Here is a 27,517-nt window from a genome sequence, read left to right on the forward strand (position 1 = left end):
ACCACAGGAGGTTTAAAAACAGCATTTAAACATTTATTAGACTGAACGTCAAGAGGACACGTTACCTCAATATCCAAAGTAATTAACACTTCTTTTAATAAAGAACGCATATACCCTATTTTAAATAAATAAGTAGATTTGTAAGTGTCAATGTCAATGTCTGAGGAAGGATTTTCTGTATCAGATAGATCCTCATCAGAAGAGGATAAATTATTATGTTGTTGGTCATTTGAAATTTCATCAACTGAATGAGAAGTTTTAAAAGACCTTTTACGTTTATTAGAAGGTGGAAATACAGACAAAGCCTTCTGGATAGAATCAGAAACAAATTCTTTAAAATTCATAGGTATATCATGTACATTAGAAGTTGAAGGAACTGCAACTGGCAATGTACTATTACTGATAGACACACTATCTGCATGTAAAAGTTTATCATGACAACTATTACAAATGACATTCGGCGAAATAATTTCCACAATCTTACAACAAATGCACTTAGCTTTGGTAGAACCGATGTCAGGCAGCAATGTTCCAGCAGAAACTTCTGAGGCAGGATCAGATTGAGACATCTTGCAAAATGTAAAAGAAAAAAACAACATATAAAGCAAAATTATCAATTTCCTTATATGACAGTTTCAGGAATGGGAAAAAATGCAAATAGCATAGCCCTCTAGAGAAAAAGGCAAGAGGCAAACATCAATGGGGTATTAAAATAATGAAAAAGTTTGGCGCAAAGAATGACGCACAACGTAACTGAAAACTTTTTTGGCGCGAATAATAACCGGAAATGACACCGTGTGTAAGGATACGGCGTCAACTATGATGCCGGAAATGACAAAGTTGCGTCATAGACGTATTTTTCCCACCAATAAAATTTCTCGCGCCAAGAATGACGCAATAAAGCATTTGGCGCAACCGCGGGCCTAATACCGCCCACAATTTGCCAGAAGTAGTCATTTGAAAAAAAGACTAAACCCCAGGTTAGAAAAAAAATTCTTAAATGTTTATATTCCCCAAATATGAAACTGACAGTCTGCAGAAGGAAATACATGAACCTGACTCATGGCAAATATAAGTACAATACATATATTTAGAACTTTATATAAATGCATAAAGTGCCAAACCATAGCTGAGGTGTCTTAAGTAATAAAAAACATACTTACAAAAAGAAACCCATCCACATATAGCAGATAGCCAAACCAGTACTGAAACAGTTATCAGTAGAGGTAATGGTAAATTGAGAGTATATCGTCGATCTGAAAAGGGAGGTAGGAGATGAATCTCTACGACCGATAACAGAGAACCTATGAAATAGACCCCGTTAGGGAAATCATCGTATTCAATAAGTGATACTCCCTTCACGTCCCTCTGACATTTGCTGTACTCTGAGAGGAATCGGGCTTCAACAATGCTGAGAAACGCGTAGAAATCTTAGCACAAACTTACTTCACCACCTCCATAGAAGGTAAAGTTTGTAAAACTGAATTGTGGGTGTGGTGAGGGGTATATTTATAGGCATTTTGAGGTTTGGGAAACTTTGCCCCTCCTGGTAGGATTGTATATCCTATACGTCACTAGCTCATGGACTCTTGCCAATTACATGAAAGAAACATTGATATTCTTTAAAAAATAAAACTACGAAAATGTTTCAAAAGGAACAATATGTCCAAAACATAAACTTTATAGTTCAGCTGCTGGCAACAATCAAATTAACTACACAGCAACAAGAACAGTACTCATTTTTCTTTTTTTCTCCTAGTTACACTCATGGCAACCTTCAGCTATTGTTTATACAATTTTAAATTGATAAAGAGGTGATACCTATTAAGAGAGGTTGAACATTGCATAGCTAGCCACTGCTTTAATAAGAGCCAACTACATCAATATGTGAAACTAACTCACACTGATGATGTCTTAGCAAACAATTGGAGGAAAATTCAATAAGATTCAACATATACTCGTACGCTAATAGCAGTTTTGGTGGACCAGCATGCTATTCTATCTTAACTGATACTCAGAAATATTAAAATAAAATATTTACATATATATATAAGGATAAGCAAAATAGTCCAATTGTTTCCTGTCTACCAAGTCATGGCTTGATTTATGGACACCAAATGCAGTACCAACTAAACTCCAAAAGAACTAAGGAAGCTTTTATGATATCGATCAGATATCTCCCTCACAGTGAGAACGACATGTATCCATAAGCATTTGTTCCTTACTAAAGCCACATTGACTAAGATACAATAACAGCAGCTCATAGTATTAAATTACAAGCTTGGCTCAGTGACATCAAGAAACTCACAAATGCTAAGTTGTAAAATATTTTTTTATATTGGATGATAACAAAGGGCTGTTTTTTTTATCAATCTCTTTACTTTGTCATACAATTACCAAACTTTTTCTTTCTTTGCCAAACCCGCTGATGTGTGAAATTAGAAATATTAAAAAAGGATTTATCTGACAAGAGCAGATTGTTAATAACAGACTCATCTAAGAGGTTTTAGAACTGTATGGCAATATCACTGATGTTTTCTTGGATGAAAGATATAGTTTAAAAACACAAGGTAAGAGCAATAAATTAAAATATTTTAGTATCGGATGATTTGTAGACATGCATGCTTTTATTTAGCTATACATAGTGGAGTAGACTGCTACAAAATGTGACTCATATAAAGAGCTTTAATAAAATTCACTCACTGATGAATACATAACCTCATGCATTCCAAAAAGTTTTTTTTAGAGAAAAAAAATATTGCCAGTTTTATTTGCAGACAGTCTACACAGCTGAAAGTCAACAATGCTTTTATCAAGAAGAGAAAATTAAGCTCTCAGGATTACATTTGCTTTAAAAAAAAATATATATATAATGTATGCTTACCTGATAAATTAATTTCTTTCATAGTGGTGAGAGTCATGAGCCAATACTACTTGAAAATACCGCTTCTGTAATTTATATAAACTAGAAATCAGCACACAACCAGTCCATCTCGGGCAGGCACAGAACACAAGACAAGACTCGGAAGGCCACATCCCACCAAACAGAAAAACGGAAAAACAACATACAGTTCCAGTCTTGCTAAGAAAAAGGACATTTATTAATTTAGTGCAGGGACCATAGGTATACAAAGTTTTGGGCCTACTACCTACTATAGGGCCTATACATAACTAAGGGCCTATAGTAGGCCCGAAACGTTTTTTGTTTGTATACCTATGACCCTGCACTAAATACCACCAATGACCACTAGGAGGAGGCAAATATTCCCAAAACTCCAAGAGTTCTTAAACCCCCTCACATCGTACTGGAAACTACTCTGATGTAAAGCCAAGCAAAAAGGAGGAGGAGGGTAAAAAAGAATAAGAACAAACAAAATGGAGTAGGAAAAAATAGGAGCATACTATAACTGTCGCCAGAAAAAAAAATCCAGAAATAAATGGGTGGAGTCTCGTAGACTCTCAGTACCATGAAAGAAATTAATTTATCAGGTAGCATATATTGTATTTTCTTTTAAAAAGGTGGCGAGAGCCCATCAAACCTGGCAAGTTGCAGTTTTATTTTAGATTTATAATATGTGTTGAACATCCAGGTAGTTGAAAATAGGAGGGTGGATTCACTATTTGGGACTTCAGAGGTAGACTTTGCAAAGATGAGCTTATGTGGCACGGAAGCACAACAGTGTTGCATGAGCACATGAGAAGGAAACATGTGGGCTTCACGGAAACATCAGGAGGATGGTAAGTAGTTAAACTCAAACGTATGCGATTTCAAAATCTTCTGTGTACACTGTGCGAGAGGTCGGGGAAATATGAATTCTGCATCCTTAAGTACGTCATGTTATTAATTTTTTTCATTTCAGAAAGAAAGAGCGTACCATGACTGAGTTTGTTTAGAGAAATCTCCAGTGCACGCCACAAACAGCCATCCTAATAATGATTGTAACAGATATGCATCCACTGTCAATGGTTGAAGACCAAGGATTCAAAAGCATGGTCACATTTTACAAAACTGATGGAGAGGAAGTACCATGAGGCATTCCAGAAAGTCAAGGGTGCCAACAAAACCAAGCACAGAATCCCTTTACCTACAGATATATGCACAAGTGTAGCCGCTGAAGCCTACCTTTGCATTACATGTCATTAAATAGGGGATGAGTGGAAGATGAAGTCTGTCTGCTTCACAACCATGCCACTCGAAGACAGACATACAGCAATGAACATCACAGAATGGTTGGAGGAGGTAACTGAAAATTTTAAAATTCCTAGTGAGCAAATCATTGCCATTGTACACGACAATGATGCTAATATTGTGGTTGCTGAAAACTTACTGGAAGAGAAGCATGGGTGGATCAGTATCCGCTGCACTGGCCACACCTTGAAGCTGGTGATCACTGCTGCTTTAAAATGCATGCATTGAAAGAGCTGTTGGGGCTGCAAGATGTCTTGTGAAACATTTAAAAAAAAAGATAAGAAAGAGACATTCTGGAGTAAGGTTAAAGTACCACGCTTAGCTACAGAGGCTAGAGACACTATTAACGATCCCATTACCGAAGAAGAAATTTCATGGGCAATTAAGAACGCGAAACCTAACAAAGCGGCCGGTCCAGACGCTCTCCCTATTGAATATTATAGAATCTTACAGCCTCAGTTGATGGGTATATTATTCAAGCTTTTTAATTTTTATTTCTCTGAGAACACTCAATGTTCTTCTCTTTTTGCTTCTGCAAATATTTCGCTGATTTTGAAAAAGGGCAAGGACCCTGAGCTACCGAGCTCCTTTAGACCTATTTCGGTCCTGAACACTGACTATAAGTTATTAGCAGCTATTATAGCCTCACGATTAAAGCCCTTTATGGGCGAGCTAATTCATGAGAATCAATCCGGCTTCATGCCTGGACACAACCCCGTAAAGAACATGAGGAAACTTCTGATTTTGATCGAGTCTTTCTGGAATAAATATAAATCTACAGAATCTGAGGATAGTATAGATAAGGCTATTCTAACGGTTGATGCCGAGAAGGCCTTTGATAGGGTCAGTTGGGATCATCTCTTCCATGTGCTGGACCGATTTGGGTTTACAGGATCCTTCAACAACTATATACGCTTAATCTATAGTACCCCTTCTTCAGCGGTGATTGTTAACAATACTTCCACACGACGATTTGATCTATATAGAGGCACCAGACAGGGGTGCCCACTTTCACCCTTCCTTTTTAATCTCAGTATAGAACCCTTAGCTATCCGATTACGACAAGAATTGGAGGGGATTCCGTGGGCGGACGAGAAGATGGTGCTTCTCCTATATGCGGACAATCTCTTATTATTTCTATCTGATCTTAAAGTATCTCTGCCTATTTTACAGAGTATTACCCAAGAGTTTGGGGAAATATCTCGATTTAAGATCAATACCTCCAAATCAGAATTAATGTGGATACATAAGAACTCGCCACCACATGTGCAACATCCTTTTCAAGAGGTTTCTCAGATTACATACCTGGGCTTGCATTTATCCAGAAACTCAGAAGAATGGTATAGATCAAATCATAAGATGGTACTGGACTCATGCAAGAAAAAGCTTGAGGAATGGGCTAGGTTACCAATCTCGTTAACTGCTCGGGTGAACCTGATTAAATCAGTTATCTTCCCAAAACTTCTTTATGTACTACAAAATATCCCGTGGTTTTTGCATAAAAAAGATATTACCATATATAATAAAGCCTGCTCCAAGTTTCTATGGAATGGCAAGAGACCACCGATTGCCTCTCAAACTTATGAATTCCAAGTCAGCAGCTGGCTTGGCACTTCCTAATATCCAGATATATAATCTGGTTATTATAGCTAGATTCGCATTAGATTGGCTAACTGAGAAGGAGCAGATTACATTTTTTTTTGGGAGTCTCAGGCAGTAGTTCCCTTCCATTTAAAGGCTCTTCTGCATTGCCCTCTTACGTCATTGCCTTCCAATATATTCTATCTATGTACCTTTAAGAATGTCATCACGGCCTGGCAAAGACTGTGTACAGAAGTGGGAATCTCCCCTTATGTTTCACAATATGTACCCATAACGGGTAATCCAGAGTTTAGTCCCGGCCTCTATAATCAGATATTCAGACAATGGGAGGCAAAGGGCCTTCAGACCCTGAGTCAAATTCGAGATACAGAAGGGCATCCAGTGGCATTCCAAGAACTTGCGACACGGTATGCGTTGGGGGCGCGAGAGTTCTATGCCTACCTACAAGTTAGGCACTTTCTCAGGGAACTGAGCACAAAACATGGGGACAATTGGACTATGGGGGAATTACAGCCTAGGATTACTATGTACACGGCAGGAATACATGCTATCTCCTCTCTATATTTAATGCTAAATCAGAAAGCATCAAACCTGCAAATTAACGAAATGGTTGCCAGGTGGTCTACGGTATTTCCAGAAATTGATGAGGAGATCATTGTTGGGAGCTTAAAAATAATCCAACAGAATTGGGTTCCGACAACCTGGAGGGAGTCGCAGATAAAAATAGGGTTGCAGAGATACCTTACACCAGCGGTCCTCTCTAAGTGGTACAAAACAAAGGTGCTCTGCCCCAGATGTTCCTCTATAGGATCTGACCTATTCCACTGTTTATGGAGCTGCCCTAAAATATGTCAATATTGGGGAAAAATCACATTTTGGATGACGGCGGTTCTGAAACTGGACCACAAATTTTCCCCAATTGAAATCTTCTTCCTTGTAAAATTCCAGGGTATCACTAAGAACTACAGCCTGATAAATACTATTATATTAACAGCACGTATTCTCATTTTAAATCATGGAAAGCATCCTCTGCGCCCACTATGGCCCAATTTAAAATGGCACTATGTAACCAATTCATAACAGAACAGTTTAACGTTCCATTCCCACAAGATAAATACTTAGAAGTATTTTTTTAAAAATGGGAACCATTTGTAAGATCTCTACCTTCATTACAACAAAAAAAACTAATCAAACCATTTAGAAATTCTGAATTTGTTCGGATTAATATCTTGGCGGGCCGCTTTCCGGGAAATTGGGTATCAGATGCGGAGTGAGGTGGTCTGGGGGGGGAGTTGGGGGGAGGGGAGTAGGGAGGACCAGTTTTATTTTATTTTTTTCTTTTCTTTTATTTTTTCTCCTCTTTGTTTCTTGGTTTTTTTGTTTTGTTGTTTTTTTTCTTTTGTGGTCTGGGTGTCTTAACAGGGGGGGGGGGGGGAGATAAGGGGGAAAACCCCAGAGGCAAAGAAAAACTAGCTATTCTATAAAGGTTATCTATAAATTTTTATGTTTTACTTCCATTTTAGCTGACACAAATATATGTGCCCTAAATAACCTTGATTGATTGATTGAAACGATGTAAGGGCACCCTTTCTTCTTTTGACCTATATGGCTTTTTTCTTATTTAAATATGTATTCATATATTGTGTATACTCACTGTGACATTTGCTTTTGGTATCCGAGAATGTAATAACCTTCTTTTTCTTTGGTATAAAAAAAAAAAAAAAAAGTGAGCTAGCCAGCAGCAAGCTGACAGAGAAAAAGAGGCAAATGGAAACATCTGCGCACAAGCTTGTTCAGGACATAAGTACAAGATGGAACAATACGTATTACATGATTAGCTGATTGATTGAGCAAATGTGGCCTGTAACTGCAACCCTGTATGACCTAGCTACCTTGACCTAAAACCAGACCAGTGGAATCTGCTTGAAGAGATTTCCAATGCCCTTAAGACTTTCAAGTGTGCCACTGTGTTTATGAGTGGACAAGAATAAATCACAATATCTTCAATGCCTGCACTTATGAAGGGGCTGTTGAGATCCAATGAGAGTGCTGCCTTTAAGTCATCAGAACTGAAGTTTTTCCAAGTCACTGCAACAGAGCAGATTCAAAAAGTCGATAGAAGGGGATTATTTTAGAGCAAGAAACAAACACAGTGATTCTCGCCTCTGCCCTGGAACCAAGGTTCAGAAGGCTGAGATTTCTGATACCTGAAGAAATTATTGAGGTGAATGCAAAAGTGCAAACAGAGGCGCTTGCGGTGAGAAGGGTGATGGTGTAACAGCAGCAGCAACCTACCACCTCAACTGTAACTACAGCTGCTGAACCTTCATCTGAATCTGTCTCTTTGCTTGACTCACTCCTTGAGTCTGGAGGCAGCAGTGACAAAGACAATAAAGAGGGTCAACAAGAGAAAGACATTAACTTGCAAGAACTGAAGTCCAGGCTTACTTTGCTAAGAGGCAACTTGGCAAGGACAACCCTCTACATTGGTGGAAAACCCATCTTGTGAAAATTGGTGCAAACATACTTGTGCATCCAGGCACCTGGACACCTTCAGAGCACCTCTTCTCTGCTGCAGGCAACATAGGCAGCAAAAAGAGAGCCAGCCCCAGCCAGGAGCATGTAGACATGTAAATCTTTTTGCATTGCAACGCAATAGAGTCAGAGTGGCTAAGATTATCACAGAATGATTATCTAACAGTAATAACAATAAGTGATAGCCTACCTCTTTCTAGTGCTACCTCGTAAAAAAAAATTGTGCTTTTGGTTTTAAAAATCACACAGATAAAAAGTGTATTAATATAACAGTGTTGGTTATGCAAAACAGGGGAATGTGTAATAAAAGGGATTATCTATATTTTTAAACAATACATTTTGGTGTGGAACATCCCTTAAGTAATCTTATTTTTTTTTTTAAATCCAATTAATCATAATTAATCAAATAATCATTAGTTGCAGCCCTAGTTATCAGCTAAAATAATTAAGCTCTTACTACAGAGTTATGTTATTTCTTAGACAGAATGACAGGACAATTACATTATAAACATTCTAAAAAACAACTACCTCTGGAAGGAAACAAAGGAGATATCTGTTAAACTACCATTTAATGAGTTTGAGAGCTTTTCTATTTAGGTGGATTTTGAATAAAGTGCAACTATAAATAAATGTGCTCAAAGGCATAGCCCTCTCTTAAAAAGATAGAAAGGTCAAAACTGAAATGTGCATGGGTGCATTTAAATGTGAAATATAAGCATTTTGGCAATATACTCCATTAGCAAAAAGGCTACTAGTAAAAGTAATTACTGATTTCTAGTGGCATACGCACATATCCTTTGAGGGCCGTGTGCACCAGTATTAAAAAACTATGCATGCTCAGAGAGTTGGCAGTGGAGTGTTTTGCTTCAAGCTACTGCAGACCCTCCTCAGAGGCCCTCACAGTGCGTATACCACCAAAAAACACTAATAACTTTTTCAACAATATTTTTGCTATTGGAAGAATATTGCCAAAATGCTTCTATTTCAAATTGAAATGCCCCTATGCACATTTCATTTTTGACTTTTTTATCCCTTTAACCTTGTTAGCATTTTGTGTAAAGTAGTGTCACTCTCTCTTGTGCATAATTACCCCTAGTATTGTGCTTAGTAGTACATTGGTACATAATAGATAATACATAAGAGTGATGAGAAATACCAGGAGAAATGGCTAGGAGACCAACCACTGACACAATTCTAATTATGGACTCATAGGTTTTAAAAAAATCAACCATAACTACAATGTACAGCTTAAAATGCCAAAAACAAGAGTAAAGGAGTTTTTTCCACTAAGGCAAAAAAAAAAAAACATAATTTATGCTTACCTGATAAATTCCTTTCTTCTGTAGTGTGATCAGTCCACGGGTCATCATTACTTGTGGGATATTATCTGCTCCCCTACAGGAAGTGCAAGAGGATTCACCCAGCAGAGTTGCTATATAGCTCCTCCCCTCTACGTCACCTCCAGTCATTCGACCAAGGACCAACGAGAAAGGAGAAGCCAAGGGTGTAGTGGTGACTGGAGTATAATTTAAAAAATATTTACCTGCCTTAAAAAACAGGGCGGGCCATGGACTGATCACACTACAGAAGAAAGGAATTTATCAGGTAAGCATAAATTATGTTTTCTTCTGTTAAGTGTGATCAGTCCACGGGTCATCATTACTTGTGGGATACCAATACCAAAGCAAAAGTACACGGATGACGGGAGGGATAGGCAGGCTCTTTATACAGAAGGAACCACTGCCTGAAGAACCTTTCTCCCAAAAATAGCCTCCGAGGAAGCAAAAGTGTCAAATTTGTAAAATTTGGAAAAAGTATGAAGCGAAGACCAAGTTGCAGCCTTGCAAATCTGTTCAACAGAGGCCTCATTCTTAAAGGCCCAAGTGGAAGCCACAGCTCTAGTGGAATGAGCTGTAATTCTTTCAGGAGGCTGCTGTCCAGCAGTCTCATAAGCTAAACGAATTATGCTACGAAGCCAAAAAGAGAGAGAGGTAGCAGAAGCTTTTTGACCTCTCCTCTGACCAGAGTAAACGACAAACAGGGAAGACGTTTGTCGAAAATCTTTAGTTGCCTGTAAATAAAATTTAAGGGCACGAACTACATCCAGATTGTGCAAAAGACGTTCCTTCCTCGAAGAAGGATTTGGGCACAAGGATGGAACAACAATCTCCTGATTGATATTCCTGTTAGTGACTACTTTAGGTAAGAACCCAGGTTTAGTACGCAGAACTACCTTATCCGAGTGAAAAATCAAATAAGGAGAATCACAATGTAAGGCTGATAACTCAGAGACTCTTCGAGCCGAGGAAATAGCCATTAAAAATAGAACTTTCCAAGATAACAACTTTATAACAATGGAATGAAGGGGTTCAAACGGAACACCCTGTAAAACGTTAAGAACAAGGTTTAAACTCCATGGTGGAGCCACAGCTTTAAACACAGGTTTAATCCTGGCCAAAGCCTGACAAAAAGCCTGAACGTCTGGAACTTCTGACAGACGCTTGTGTAACAGAATGGACAGAGCTGAGATCTGTCCCTTTAAGGAACTAGCGGATAACCCCTTTTCTAAACCTTCTTGTAGAAAAGACAATATCCTAGGAATCCTAACCTTACTCCAAGAGTAACCTTTGGATTCGCACCAATATAGGTATTTACGCCATATTTTATGGTAAATCTTTCTGGTAACAGGCTTCCTAGCCTGTATTAAGGTATCAATAACTGACTCAGAAAAACCACGCTTTGATAAGATCAAGCGTTCAATTTCCAAGCAGTCAGCTTCAGAGAAGTTAGATTTTGATGTTTGAAAGGACCCTGAATCAGAAGGTCCTGTTTCAGAGGTAACGACCAAGGTGGACAGAATGACATGTCCACCAGATCTGTATACCAAGTCCTGCGTGGCCATGCAGGCGCTATTAGAATCACTGATGCTTTCTCCTGTTTGATTCTGGCAATCAATCGAGGAAGCATCGGGAAAGGTGGAAACACATAAGCCATCCTGAAGGTCCATGGTGCTGTCAAGGCATCTATTAGGACCGCTCCCGGATCCCTGGATCTGGACCCGTAGCGCGGAAGCTTGGCGTTCTGTCGAGACGCCATGAGATCTATCTCTGGTTTGCCCCAACGTCGAAGTATTTGGGCAAAGACCTCTGGATGAAGTTCCCACTCCCCCGGATGAAAAGTCTGACGACTTAAGAAATCCGCCTCCCAGTTCTCCACTCCCGGGATGTGGATTGCAGACAGGTGGCAAGAGTGAGACTCTGCCCAGCGAATTATCTTCGATACTTCCATCATTGCTAGGGAGCTTCTTGTCCCTCCCTGATGGTTGATATAAGCTACAGTCGTGATGTTGTCCGACTGGAACCTGATGAACCCCCGAGTTGTTAACTGGGGTCAAGCCAGAAGAGCATTGAGGACTGCTCTCAATTCCAGAATGTTTATTGGAAGAAGACTCTCCTCCTGATTCCATAGTCCCTGAGCCTTCAGAGAATTCCAGACAGCGCCCCAACCTAGTAGGCTGGCGTCTGTTGTTACAATTGACCAGTCTGGCCTGCTGAATGGCATTCCCCTGGCCAGATGTGGCCGATAAAGCCACCATAGAAGAGAATTTCTGGTCTCTTGATTCAGATTTAGAGTGGGGGACAAATCTGAGTAATCCCCATTCCACTGACTTAGCATGCACAGTTGCAGTGGTCTGAGATGTAGGCGTGCAAAAGGAACTATGTCCATTGCTGCTACCATTAGTCCGATTACCTCCATGCATTGAGCTACTGACGGGTGTTGAATAGAATGAAGGACACGGCATGCACTTTGAAGTTTTGTTAACCTGTCCTCTGTCAGGTAAATCTTCATTTCTACAGAATCTATCAGAGTCCCCAGGAAGGGAACTCTTGTGAGTGGAAAGAGAGAACTTTTCTTTTCGTTCACTTTCCATCCATGCGACCTTAGAAATGCCAGTACTATCTCTGTATGAGATTTGGCAGTTTGAAGGCTTGAAGCTTGTATCAGTATGTCGTCTAAGTACGGAGCTACTGAAATTCCTCGCGGTCTTAGTACCGCCAGAAGAGTGCCCAGAACCTTTGTGAAGATTCTTGGAGCCGTAGCCAGTCCGAATGGAAGAGCTACAAACTGGTAATGCCTGTCTAAAAAGGCAAACCTTAGATACCGGTAATGGCTTTTGTGAATCGGTATGTGAAGGTAAGCATCCTTTAAATCCACTGTGGTCATGTACTGACCCTCTTGGATCATGGGCAAAAATGTTCGAATAGTTTCCATCTTGAACGATGGAACTCTTAGGAATTTGTTTAGGATCTTTAAATCCAAGATTGGCCTGAAGGTTCCCTCTTTTTTGGGAACTACAAACAGATTTGAGTAAAACCCTTGTCCTAGTTCCAACCGCGGAACTGGATGGATCACTCCCATTAATAAAAGATCTTGTACGCAGCGTAGAAACGCTTCCTTCTTTGTTAGGTTTGTTGACAACCTTGACAGATGAAATCTCCCTCTTGGGGGAGAGGATTTGAAGTCCAGAAGGTATCCCTGAGATATGATCTCTAACGCCCAGGGATCCTGAACATCTCTTGCCCAAGCCTGGGCGAAGAGGGAAAGTCTGCCCCCCACTAGATCCGGTCCCGGATCGGGGGCCCTCAATTCATGCTGTCTTAGGGGCAGCAGCAGGTTTTCTGGCCTGTTTGCCCCTGTTCCAGGACTGGTTAGGTTTCCAGCCTTGTCTGTAGCGAGCAACAGCTCCTTCCTGTTTTGGTGCAGAGGAAGTTGATGCTGCTCCTGCTTTGAAATTACGAAAGGAACGAAAATTGGACTGTCTAGCCTTGGCTTTGGCCTTGTCCTGAGGCAGGGCATGACCTTTACCTCCTGTAATGTCAGCAATAATCTCTTTCAAGCCGGGCCCGAATAAGGTCTGCCCTTTGAAAGGAATATTAAGCAATTTAGATTTAGACGTAACATCAGCTGACCAGGATTTCAGCCACAGAGCTCTGCGTGCCTGAATGGCGAATCCTGAATTTTTAGCCGCAAGTTTAGTTAAATGTACTACGGCATCTGAAATAAATGAATTAGCTAACTTAAGGAATTTAAGTTTGTGTGTGATGTCATCTAGTGTGGATGATTGAAGTGTCTCTTCCAGAGACTCAAACCAAAATGCTGCTGCAGCCGTGACAGGCGCAATACATGCAAGAGGTTGCAATATAAACCCTTGTTGAACAAACATTTTCTTAAGGTAACCCTCTAACTTTTTATCCATTGGATCTGAAAAGGCACAGCTATCCTCCACTGGGATAGTGGTACGCTTAGCTAAAGTAGAAACTGCTCCCTCCACCTTAGGGACCATTTGCCATAAGTCCCGTGTGGCGGCGTCTATTGGAAACATCTTTCTGAATATAGGAGGGGGTGAGAAAGGCACACCGGGTCTATCCCACTCCTTAGTAACAATGTCAGTAAGTCTCTTAGGTATAGGAAAAACGTCAGTACTCGTCGGTACCGCAAAATATTTATCCAACCTACACATTTTCTCTGGGATTGCAACTGTGTTACAATCATTCAGAGCCGCTAATACCTCCCCTAGTAACACACGGAGGTTCTCAAGCTTAAATTTAAAATTTGAAATGTCTGAGTCCAGTTTATTTGGATCAGAACCGTCACCCACAGAATGAAGCTCTCCGTCTTCACGTTCTGCAAACTGTGACGCAGTATCAGACATGGCCCTTGCATTATCAGCGCACTCTGTTCTCACCCCAGAGTGATCACGTTTACCTCTTAGTTCTGGTAGTTTAGCCAAAACTTCAGTCATAACAGTAGCCATATCTTGTAATGTGATTTGTAATGGCCGCCCAGATGTACTCGGCGCTACAATATCACGCACCTCCTGAGCGGGAGATGCAGGTACTGACACGTGAGGCGAGTTAGTCGGCATAACTCTCCCCTCGTTGTTTGGTGAAATATGTTCAATTTGTACAGATTGACTGTTTTTTAAAATAGCATCAATACATTTAGTACATAAATTTCTATTGGGCTCCACTTTGGCATTAACACATATAGCACAGAGATATTCCTCTGAATCAGACATGTTTAACACACTAGCAAATAAACAGCAACTTGAAAATACTTTTCAAAGTAATTTACAAATAATATGAAAACGAACTGTGCCTTTAAGAAGCACAGAAAAAAATTATAACAGTTAAAATAATTAAGTTATAGCATCAATCTTTGTCAGAATATACAGTTTTAGCAAAGGATTGTTCCCCTCAGCAATTAAACAACACAACTTTAGCAAAGGTTTAATCCCATTAGCAAAGATAACAATTTCTGAAAGCAGGAAACAAATTACAGAATAAACGTTTTTATCTCAGTCAATGCTGACTGAAATATTTGATGCATAGTAAAAGCGCCCCTCCCCCACACACACAGCAGTGAGGGAGAACAGAAACTGACAGAAAAAAACAGATTTAAGCAACTGCCAAGTGGAAAAATAGTGCCCAAACATTTATTCACTCAGTACCTCAGTAAATGAAAACGATTTTACATTCCAGCAAAAACATTAAACATAATCTCTAGTTATTAAACAGCTTTATGTCTTTCTTACAGTGTAATTCTAGTGAAGTACCATTCTCCCAGAATACTGAAGTGTAAAGTATACATACATGACATTATATCGGTATGGCAGGATTTTCTCATCAATTCCATTGTCAGAAAATAAAAACTGCTACATACCTCTATGCAGATTCATCTGCCCGCTGTCCCCTGATCTGAAGTTTACCTCACTCCTCAGATGGCCGAGAACAGCAATATGATCTTAACTACTCCGGCTAAAATCATAGCAAAACTCTGGTAGATTCTTCCTCAAACTCTGCCAGAGAGGTAATAACACACTCCGGTGTTATTTTAAAATAACAAACTTTTGATTGAAGATATAAAACTAAGTATAATCACCATAGTCCTCTCACACGACCTATCTAGTTGCTGGGTGCAAGAGAATGACTGGAGGTGACGTAGAGGGGAGGAGCTATATAGCAACTCTGCTGGGTGAATCCTCTTGCACTTCCTGTAGGGGAGCAGATAATATCCCACAAGTAATGATGACCCGTGGACTGATCACACTTAACAGAAGAAAAAAACACTTCAGACCTCAACTTTCAGATAGTTGAATAATAAACAAAAGACAAGCGCACGGGCCAAAAATGTGTTTACTCAGATTAGTTTCAAAATAATCAGTTCAATTTCATTCATGTGGGCATTAGGCCTAATATTGGTTTAGGATTTGTTACCATTACTTCCAATGGGACCAGTACATTTACAACTCATATTAGCAAAAAATCTTACATTCGAACAATTTAAAAAAAAAAAGGTAACTTTCAATGCCAACAGAACATATAGGGTTCAATTATAATCCTATTGAAAAGCTTAATATATTTTTCTACATAATTCCCCTTTAAAGTATATGGGGGATATTGCAGTTAAATAATTTTAATAACCTTTTCTAATGGATTGTGATTTACTATATAAATTGTTTATATGTTGCAGCCTACCTTGATCTCTCAGGCCCTCCTAGCTCTGTGATTAGTCTCTGAAACCATTGTCAAAGTGATTGAGTGTCCCCTAGTCTCCCACCTCCATATAAAATGTTAAATCTTGATTGGACAAGCCTTTATGTATAAATGCCTTCCCTACCACCTTCCTGCATCTTTTTGGTGGTAAATGGTAAAATGGAACTAATCGTTTAGATCAAGGAATCGGTCATTTTTGTCTATTTCATCTTATAATGGTTACACATATATCAGAACTGTTATACATTTGAACAAATCTTTATTTTTCTGAAGTGGGATGCACACCTTTAATAAACAGATATACACTATCATGCAAAAGTTCTAGAAGCTGCAAAATAATTAAGGAATTTCCAGCGCAGCTGACCTTCAAAATTTTCTAAATAGCAGAAAACAATCCTTAGCTAAAAGCTATAGTGTTTCTGAATGCTGTAGAAAACAATCTGTCAGAAATCTTTACTCTACAAAATGAGGAGGTCAGAAACCCAGAAGCTACTGTATGTAAAATGAACTGCAAAAATCACTGGATGTGACTTGGGTTGCAGGAGAATAAGATATATTATAATGACATCGCCATACCTTTCTAGCAGTGTGGATGTCAAAGAAAGGTTTGTTCCGAACGCTGAATGGTTCTTGTGCTTTGTCAATGTGTCCAGTTTTCATTTTCTCATGCCTTGGAAATATAATCTCCTTTTCAATGCATGAAAGTCTGATGTTGAAGTCACATTCACCAACAGGTTGCCCCTATAATATAAAAACAAATTATGATAAATAGATTTTTAAAATGCATCTAGAAATATTGCTGTGAATGGAAGCACAATATGGTGTTCAAGGTGAGATATTCTATCAAAAGGTCACTAATTTATTTAGTAAAGAATTATAGAATACACTGACATGCACAAAAATAATACAGTGCTGTTATAAGAACCACGTGCACTTTTCATTAATAATGTAAATACATAGGCAGTTCGGTTACAATGTAATTATGTTTTTTTTTACATTTAGACACATAAAAAGCAAAAGAATCTGGGTGATAAATATAAGGCTCTCCCAGAAACAGTTGGGGTTACAGGATAATGTAGGTAGTGCTTCTTATCCATGTTCATTACTGAAGGATCCCAAACCTCAAAAGGTATCAGCTGCCCTGCCCAGTGCTCTACATAGAGGAATCTTTTGTTAAAGTAGCAGCAATGCATTACTGAGAGCTAGATGAACCCATCAGATAAGCTAATGGCAAGATGCATATATGTGCAGCCATCAATCAGCAGCTAGCTCCTATTAGTGTAGTGCTGTTTTTGAGCCTACCTAGGTATACTTTTCAACAAAGGATACTGAGAGAACAAATCAAATTAGATAACAGAAGAAAATTAGAAAGTTGTTTAAAACTGCATGCACTATCTGAATCATGAAAGTTCTAATGTTGGCTTTAATGTCCCTTTAACAAGGGGGGATATTCATCTGCACATACTACATTGTGCTAATTTCCATGACAAGCACTTTATCAGAGGCAGATTTTTGCAGAAAACTATAAGAAAATAAAATTCATATGGCAAATAAGACTGATCCTATGCTTAAAGGGACACTGAACCCAATGTTTTTCTTTCGTGATTCAGATAGAGCATGCAATTTTAAGCCACTTTCTAATTTACTCCTATTATCAATTTTTCTCCGTTCACTTGTTATCTTTATTTGAAAAAGAAGGCATCTAAGCTTCTTTTTTGGTTCAGAACTATGGACAGCATTTTTTTATTGGTGGATGAATGTATCCACCAATCAGCAAGAATAACGCAGGTTATTCACCAAAAATGGGCCGGCATCTAAACTTACATTCTTGCATTTCAAATAAAGATACCAAGAGAATGAAGAAAATTTGATAATAGGAGTAAATTAGAAAGTTGTTTACAATTACATGCTCTATCTGAATCATAAAAAAATATTATTTCATATCCCTTTAAGAAGAAATACAAGTTTAAAAAGAATATTATTAATAATGAACTGGGTACACCAGCACACAGACTCTTAAAATAACTTGAACATGTTAAAACTGAATATATTTGAAAGTTCTATAGCGTGGACCATACTGCAAATGGAATTCAAATTGAAAAGGGTCAATATTTGCATATCAAATGCTGGCTGAAAACTCTTTGAAAAAGAGCAGTAGAAGCACCCCACAGGCAAAGGCAGAGTAACGTTAAATTACATTGCAGAACCCAAACAAGCTTCAAGCCCTTTTTATGAAGCAACACACTTGAAAGCATTTACACGCATTACGTTTATTTATAAAGCAACATCTGTATATCATTAAGCAAACAAAACACTTCAACTCAGATAAAATATATTTTGACTTTCTTTTAATTCCTTTTGTTGCTGCTAAGTCACAAATTTTAAAAATTGTATAATTATAACGCTTCAAAATCTTCTATATTGTTGTATAAAAGGAAGTATTTAAAACGCCTGTACTTTCATTTTTTTTTTTTATTGAGGCCTGCTCTTAGTCACTCAGAAAATAGATTTCAAAGGAAATAAATATAAAAGTGAATCCCCATTAAAGGAATAAAAAGTTAAGGAGACATATTCAGTAAATTAATAACATATCAATCCTCACTGGCAGTTATATAACTTCATGTCACTTGGAAATAGGACGGAAGTTGACAAATATCTTTGTGGTGTTTCTCCCCTTTCTAATAGCATGATGTTCTATTTTGATTTGTATGGGAAGGAGATGCATACATTACGAAAGTGCACAATAAAAAACATAAATTAAAAATCATACAAAATGAAACATTTAACCATTCACAAAATATGCAGGGCAAAAAATGCATTGTTAGGGTGCTTCAAAAAATAATAACAAAATTGTTCACCAAAAATAATATTTTATAAAAAAAAACGTATTTTTTTTAATGTAATTAACACAGGAATAAATTGTATTATATATCCACAACTGAAATCGTAATTTAAGTTGTGGATATAATTTGCTGCCGTATTCAATCTTCCAACAATCTGCTTTCTACAGTAGACATCTCGTCACTTGTGGGAACTGCCCCTTTTTTAAGATAGTTCCACCAGGGTAGCCCCTGCGAGGATCGGCATTAAAATAAGATGCCTAATCCGGCAAAGTTTGGATAAAAGGGCCCTAACTCCTTCACTGGGGATGATTATGCTTATGCCCAATACTCCAAACTGGGAAAATAGGCCTCAAATCGGTCTGAGGACCTCTCTCAATGAAGAATTTAGAGCACCTCAATTGTTAACCTTCCTGGGAAGCAATGATAATACTAGCTTACCAGAGAGGTGGGAGGGATAAAGTACTTCTGTAGTAGTTCTGGCAATCTTTGCCTCCTCCTAGAGGCCACAAGTTAAATCCCAGGAGTAATGGATTGTGGATTCTCACCACCATATGAAAGAAATTATTATACAATTTATACAACATACATAAAATACAAATGCTATTTCTTATGTAGGACAAGTACATACATTATTTACCTCCAGTGCATGCTGAAGGTAGGTGTTAGAAACTTTTATAAAAAAAAAAACAACTTTGTATCTGCAGCATGAAACAGAAAATATGTATCTTAAGGGCAAACAGGTTGTCATTAAATATAAACATTCTCATTTAGTCAATTTGTATTCTCAATATCATGCAGACTTGCATTGTTATTTTAAAAATTTAACAATACCAAACATTCTCTATACAGCCTCAAGCTCAAAAATATATTTTAAAGACAGACAAAGATATTGGAATATGAAAATTACTTAAACATCTGGGCACACATTACAATTCCAATGTTTACTGCAGAACAGTGAAATATGGTTCTGCAAAGTAGGATCTGCCTTCAGTATAAGACTTTTTACTAATTTAAATTTTTTGTTAATTAAAATAGTTACAATGTAGAGAAAATTAGATTTCAAAATATATATTTTTTTTTTTTTTACAAATGTAACAAAATTATTTTCATGAGTAGTTTAGTAGGTAAGACTCAGAATTCTGAAGAACATTTTTTGTCAGAGGAAGAGGAAAACAACACTGTGAAAAAGGTGGCAGAGGGGTAAAAGAAGAAGTTTCTGCTTCTTATATTTGCAGTTGCAGGCTTGTTCATGTGTGTCTGATTCTTGAAGCTTCAAATGCTGCAAAAGCAGATTAAAAGGACAGTATACACCAACATTTTTATTGCTAAAAAAGATAATCCCTTTATTACCCATTCCCCAGTTATGCATAGCCAACATGGCTATATAAATATACGTTTTACCTCTGTGATTACCTTGTATTTAAGCCTCTGCAGACTGCCCCTTATTTCAGTTCTTTTGACAGACTTGCATTTTAGCCAATCAGTGATGACTCCAAGGTAACTCTGCGTGCGTGAGCACAATGCTATCTATATGGCACGCATGAACTAACACCCTCTAGTTGTTAAAAAAAACTTTGAAAATGCATTCAGATAAGAGGTGGCATTCAAGGGCTTAGAAATTAGAATATGAGCTACCTAGGTTTAGCTTCCAACTAAGAATACCAAGAGAATAAAGCAAACTTGATGATAAAAGTAAATTGGAAAGTTGTTTAAAATAATATGCCCTATCTAAATCATGCTAGTACATTTGTGACTAGACTGACCCTTTAATTAAGTTTGCTCTAAATGATGTCATATTATAAGAATGCTACAAGGGGGTGGGGGGGGGGATTCAGGTGGCGGACATCTAACAGGTAGCAGAACTGCTGGCTCCCAGAGAGGATGGTAGTATAAAATAAATATCAGATATAGCCGCAATCTAGCTGGTAAAACTACTATAAAGGCTGGGGCTGAGCAATCACAATCTCGGTGTGGGTCTCAAGGGTGCAAAGCTGACTTAACCTCAAGCTTTAACTCCCCCCCACACACACCAGTGATGTGCAGTCACTAGAGGCAGGTGAGGCAGTGCTTCACCTCTCATATGGGCAAAAATATATATTTTTTATTGGCTTTAAAAAAAAAATTGTAAATTTTTTCCCCCAGCATTTTTTTTTCTCACAGCTATATGTTGTGCAATGAAGAGGCACAATCAGGTCTGCCCACCATTACACAACATGCTGCGCCATCTACTGGATGCAAGTGGTTAAGATCATTGCATGGCTCATTAACTGCTTATTTGAGGCAGTCCTATTTGGGCTGAACCAATCCAGTGAGAGGCATTAGTAAGTGGAACTTAGGGTTGGGGCTGGATGTTAAATCATATAAAACAAAACAAAAACGCAAAAAAACAACTTTCATATATTTTGTTGCTGTCCTGTGAACCTGCTAGCTTTGCTAAAGTGAAAAAGAGAGTTCTGTTCTTCCCCTCTAAGTGCAGTGGAATGTGCCACTGTCACTTCCTGAATCCTTACAGAGCAGGAGAGAGGCACAGAGAGCAGTGTTTCACCCACATCTTATTAAAGTAAGATTTTACTGAAAGATTCTGTTAGTTAAAAACAGAATTTATGTTTACCTGATAAATTTCTTTCTCCAACGGTGTGTCCGGTCCACGGCGTCATCCTTACTTGTGGGATATTCTCTTCCCCAACAGGAAATGGCAAAGAGCCCAGCAAAGCTGGTCACATGATCCCTCCTAGGCTCCGCCTACCCCAGTCATTCGACCGACGTTAAGGAGGAATATTTGCATAGGAGAAACCATATGGTACCGTGGTGACTGTAGTTAAAGAAAATAAATTATCAGGCCTGATTAAAAAACCAGGGCGGGCCGTGGACCGGACACACCGTTGGAGAAAGAAATTTATCAGGTAAACATAAATTCTGTTTTCTCCAACATAGGTGTGTCCGGTCCACGGCGTCATCCTTACTTGTGGGAACCAATACCAAAGCTTTAGGACACGGATGAAGGGAGGGAGCAAATCAGGTCACCTAAATGGAAGGCACCACGGCTTGCAAAACCTTTCTCCCAAAAATAGCCTCAGAAGAAGCAAAAGTATCAAACTTGTATCTTCGGAGACAAGTCTGTATAGTCCCCATTCCACTGACTGAGCATGCACAGTTGTAATGGTCTTAGATGAATGCGCGCAAAAGGAACTATGTCCATTGCCGCTACCATCAGCCCGATCACCTCCATGCACTGAGCTATGGAAGGAAGAGGAACGGAATGAAGTATCCGACAAGAGTCTAGAAGTTTTGTTTTTCTGACCTCTGTCAGAAAAATCCTCATTTCTAAGGAGTCTATAATTGTTCCCAAGAAGGGAACCCTTGTTGACGGGGATAGAGAACTCTTTTCCACGTTCACTTTCCATCCGTGAGATCTGAGAAAGGCCAGGACGATGTCCGTGTGAGCCTTTGCTTGAGGAAGGGACGACGCTTGAATCAGAATGTCGTCCAAGTAAGGTACTACCGCAACGCCCCTTGGTCGTAGCACAGCTAGAAGGGACCCTAGTACCTTTGTGAAAATCCTTGGAGCAGTGGCTAATCCGAAAGGAAGCGCCACGAACTGGTAATGTTTGTCCAGGAATGCGAACCTTAGGAACCGATGATGTTCCTTGTGGATAGGAATATGTAGATACGCATCCTTTAAATCCACCGTGGTCATGAATTGACCTTCCTGGATGGAAGGAAGAATAGTTCGAATGGTTTCCATCTTGAACGATGGAACCTTGAGAAACTTGTTTAAGATCTTGAGATCTAAGATTGGTCTGAACGTTCCCTCTTTTTTGGGAACTATGAACAGATTGGAGTAGAACCCCATCCCTTGTTCTCTTAATGGATCAGGATGAATCACTCCCATTTTTAACAGGTCTTCTACACAATGTAAGAACGCCTGTCTTTTTATGTGGTCTGAAGACAACTGAGACCTGTGGAACCTCCCCCTTGGGGGAAGTCCCTTGAATTCCAGAAGATAACCTTGGGAGACTATTTCTAGCGCCCAAGGATCCAGAACATCTCTTGCCCAAGCCTGAGCGAAGAGAGAGAGTCTGCCCCCCACCAGATCCGGTCCCGGATCGGGGGCCAACATTTCATGCTGTCTTGGTAGCAGTGGCAGGTTTCTTGGCCTGCTTTCCCTTGTTCCAGCCTTGCATTGGTCTCCAAGCTGGCTTGGCTTGAGAAGTATTACCCTCTTGCTTAGAGGACGTAGCACTTTGGGCTGGTCCGTTTTTACGAAAGGGACGAAAATTAGGTCTATTTTTTGCCTTGAAAGGCCGATCCTGAGGAAGGGCGTGGCCCTTACCCCCAGTGATATCAGAGATAATCTCTTTCAAGTCAGGGCCAAACAGCGTTTTCCCCTTGAAAGGAATGTTAAGTAGCTTGTTCTTGGAAGACGCATCAGCCGACCAAGATTTCAACCAAAGCGCTCTGCGCGCCACAATAGCAAACCCAGAATTCTTAGCCGCTAACCTAGCCAATTGCAAAGTGGCGTCTAGGGTGAAAGAATTAGCCAATTTGAGAGCATTGATTCTGTCCATAATCTCCTCATAAGGAGGAGAATCACTATCGAGCGTCTTTATCAGCTCATCGAACCAGAAACATGCGGCTGTAGCGACAGGGACAATGCATGAAATTGGTTGTAGAAGGTAACCCTGCTGAACAAACATCTTTTTAAGCAAACCTTCTAATTTTTTATCCATAGGATCTTTGAAAGCACAACTATCCTCTATGGGTATAGTGGTGCGTTTGTTTAAAGTGGAAACCGATCCCTCGACCTTGGGGACTGTCTGCCATAAGTCCTTTCTGGGGTCGACCATAGGAAACAATTTTTTAAATATGGGGGGAGGGACGAAAGGAATACCGGGCCTTTCCCATTCTTTATTAACAATGTCCGCCACCCGCTTGGGTATAGGAAAAGCTTCTGGGAGCCCCGGCACCTCTAGGAACTTGTCCATTTTACATAGTTTCTCTGGGATGACCAACTTTTCACAATCATCCAGAGTGGATAATACCTCCTTAAGCAGAATGCGGAGATGTTCCAACTTAAATTTAAATGCAATCACATCAGGTTCAGCCTGTTGAGAAATGTTCCCTGAATCAGTAATTTCTCCCTCAGACAAAACCTCCCTGGCCCCATCAGACTGGGTTAGGGGCCCTTCAGAGATATTAATATCAGCGTCGTCATGCTCTTCAGTATCTAAAACAGAGCAGCCACGCTTACGCTGACAAGGGTTCATTTTGGCTAAAATGTTTTTGACAGAATTATCCATTACAGCCGTTAATTGTTGCATAGTAAGGAGTATTGGCGCGCTAGATGTACTAGGGGCCTCCTGAGTGGGCAAGACTCGTGTAGACGAAGGAGGGAATGATGCAGTACCATGCTTACTCCCCTCACTTGAGGAATCATCTTGGGCATCATTGTCATTATCACATAAATCACATTTATTTAAATGAATAGGAATTCTGGCTTCCCCACATTCAGAACACAGTCTATCTGGTAGTTCAGACATGTTAAACAGGCATAAACTTGATAACAAAGTACAAAAACGTTTTAAAATAAAACCGTTACTGTCACTTTAAATTTTAAACTGAACACACTTTATTACTGCAATTGCGAAAAAACATGAAGGAATTGTTCAAAATTCACCAAATTTTCACCACAGTGTCTTAAAGCCTTAAAAGTATTGCACACCAAATTTGGAAGCTTTAACCCTTAAAATAACGGAACCGGAGCCGTTTTAAACTTTAACCCCTTTACAGTCCCTGGTATCTGCTTTGCTGAGACCCAACCAAGCCCAAAGGGGAATACGATACCAAATGACGCCTTCAGAAAGTCTTTTCTAAGTATCAGAGCTCCTCTCACATGCGACTGCATGCCATGCCTCTCAAAAACAAGTGCGCCACACCGGCGCGAAAATGAGGCTCTGCTTAAGCTTTGGGAAAGCCCCTAAGGAATAAGGTGTCTAATACAGTGCCTGCCGATATTATTATATCAAAAATACCCAGATAAAATGATTCCTCAAGGCTAAATATGTGTTAATAATGAATCGATTTAGCCCAGAAACAGTCTACAGTCTTAATAAGCCCTTGTGAAGCCCTTATTTATGATCGTAATAAACATGGCTTACCGGATCCCATAGGGAAAATGACAGCTTCCAGCATTACATCGTCTTGTTAGAATGTGTCATACCTCAAGCAGCAAGAGACTGCACACTGTTCCCCCAACTGAAGTTAATTGCTCTCAACAGTCCTGTGTGGAACAGCCATGGATTTTAGTTACGGTTGCTAAAATCATTTTCCTCATACAAACAGAAATCTTCATCTCTTTTCTGTTTCTGAGTAAATAGTACATACCAGCACTATTTCAAAATAACAAACTCTTGATTGAATAATAAAAACTACAGTTAAACACTAAAAAACTCTAAGCCATCTCCGTGGAGATGTTGCCTGTACAACGGCAAAGAGAATGACTGGGGTAGGCGGAGCCTAGGAGGGATCATGTGACCAGCTTTGCTGGGCTCTTTGCCATTTCCTGTTGGGGAAGAGAATATCCCACAAGTAAGGATGACGCCGTGGACCGGACACACCTATGTTGGAGAAATGATAATTTAATGAATGTGGTTTAGTGTTTGTTTACTCTTTTATAGCAGGGTCGTTTTTGTATTTTGTTTACTCAAACTTTACACCCACTAACTTAGCAGCTTGCCTCTGTACTTCACACTAAATTATAGACTAATTTTCTGAACTCTCTGTAGCTCTGCTGTTTTATTACTTAAAATGCAGTGCCCCCCCCCCCCTTGTGTGTGTGTGTGTCTCTATCTATCCATCTCTCTCCTTATGTGTTGTTCTCCCCCATGGTCTCTTTCTCTCTCTGTCTCTCTTCCTCCCCCTCTGATTCTCATCCCTTATGTAATGAAAGAATCTATAAGCATAATTTGCAGCATTAAAGTAAAATGTATGTTTTAAACATATTTTAATGGGCATGGATTTCTAGATCTCATAATCAGAGCAAGCATTGTGTTATCTGGCAAGAGTTTCTGTCACAATCCTTTTAGACTAAAATCAGATGTTTACTAAGTTGACCAGTTTTCCAAGACACCATTTAAAGGGACATGAAACCCATATGAAACCCATATGCAAATTTAAATAACTTTCCAATTTACATCTAATATCTAATTTTCTTTATTCTTTTGATGTCCTTTGTTGAAAATCATATCTAAATATGCTCAGTAGCTGCTGATTGGTGGCTGCACATAGATACCTCATGTGATTGGCTCACCCATGTGCATTGCTATTTCTTCAACAAAGGATATCTAAAGAATGAAGGCGTATCCTAGCCACTGCCTCACCATCCTCTGACGTCACTGCACGTCACTGACACACACACACACAATTTTCAGAGAGAAAGGGCTTCTGCTTTGGGGACTGCCTCAGATATTTAAAATAGTGAGATAGCACAAGTGGGCCTTCAACTCCACCGTTCTGCACAGTTCTAGATCACAAAGCTAAGGGGAACACATCAAAAAGCATGTTGCATCCCACTATGGATTAATTTCTAGTCGTGGTGGGGGACGGATGGACTACATTTTGATAAACTAGTGTTAAACTTATTACTGCTATTGTCAGCATGAAATATTGCCTTGTGATAGAGGTTAAGATCTACTGCTACTGGAGACTATCTGATCGATTATTATGGAGAAGTGGCGTGGGTTAAACAACATACTTCTTTTGTCTTTGCCAGAGAGTAAGTTTTTGGTCTTTTGCTTTTAATAATGAACCAAGAAATGAAAAGTATAGTCTGATGTTATGGCCACTTCCCATCTGCAGTTCAAATCGTGAAAAACTTTAGCTTCTGTGCATTTGCGGAGTGTTCCACTTTTTTTTACTGGACTGTTATTCAGATTTTCTATTTGATATGCACATGTTGTCTATTTAGGGCCAGATTACAAGTGGAATAATATTTAACGTTTTCACTCGAGTGCGCCCTGGGGAGCGCTTGTATTACAAGTTGAAAGTAAAAAAAGTTTTCACTATTGCGCTAACCTGTAAAAGGCCAAACCTAGAATATCGTGCTTGGGATAACGTATTACCCCATAGAAGTCAATGGAGCAAAAAGTGGGAGGGGAAAATACACGGCCGCATATTCTCAAGTGCGCTAACCCAACTAAAAATATGAATATTTCCCATTCCAATGTATTCACATAGCACGATATGTTCTATTTATTCATAAATACATATTTCTAAATATAGCATTCTGTCTATCGACTGTGGGAGGATGGCTTGATAGACGCTACTGTGCACACACTATGTGGATGTAAATTGACATGTTGTCTTGTTAAAGGGCCGAAACTTAGACATTGACTTTTAAGAAATTTCTCCAATAAAGCTTGAATTTTAAAATTCCTGTAAGTGCCCATACCTACGAGACTGAAATAAATATATATATATATATATATATATATATATATATATATATATATATATATATATATATATATATGTAAATACATGTATACACATATAAATACATATGTAAAAACACACATATAACCATTTTTAGACGTACTGTATATGTTATGTATATATCTTTATGTTAAAGTTTCCTTTGCCTGTGACACTTTTTTGTTTCTTGAAACCGTTAAACACAGCTGAGGATGCAGTGATCATTGTAACAAACAATTTACATTCAGCTTGTAACATGAGCGTTAAACCCGGCATGCACAAATACACACAATAAACCCTTTTTCGCTTGCGCATATCTG

The 27,517-nt window shown here is 39.1% G+C and overlaps 1 protein-coding gene across 1 annotated transcript in view; it reads right to left on the minus strand.

Annotated features, from left to right (window-relative positions):
- Positions 1–27,517, minus strand: part of RNGTT (RNA guanylyltransferase and 5'-phosphatase) — a 1,295,116-nt gene that overhangs the window by 680,741 nt on the left and 586,858 nt on the right. The window contains exon 11 of the mRNA XM_053710532.1: positions 16,459–16,623. Coding sequence (XP_053566507.1) covers positions 16,459–16,623 — 165 coding nt within the window. The remainder of the gene's footprint in view (positions 1–16,458; positions 16,624–27,517) is intronic.

The sequence above is a fragment of the Bombina bombina genome, chromosome 4 (assembly GCF_027579735.1).
Source record: "Bombina bombina isolate aBomBom1 chromosome 4, aBomBom1.pri, whole genome shotgun sequence".
NCBI lineage: Eukaryota > Metazoa > Chordata > Amphibia > Anura > Bombinatoridae > Bombina > Bombina bombina.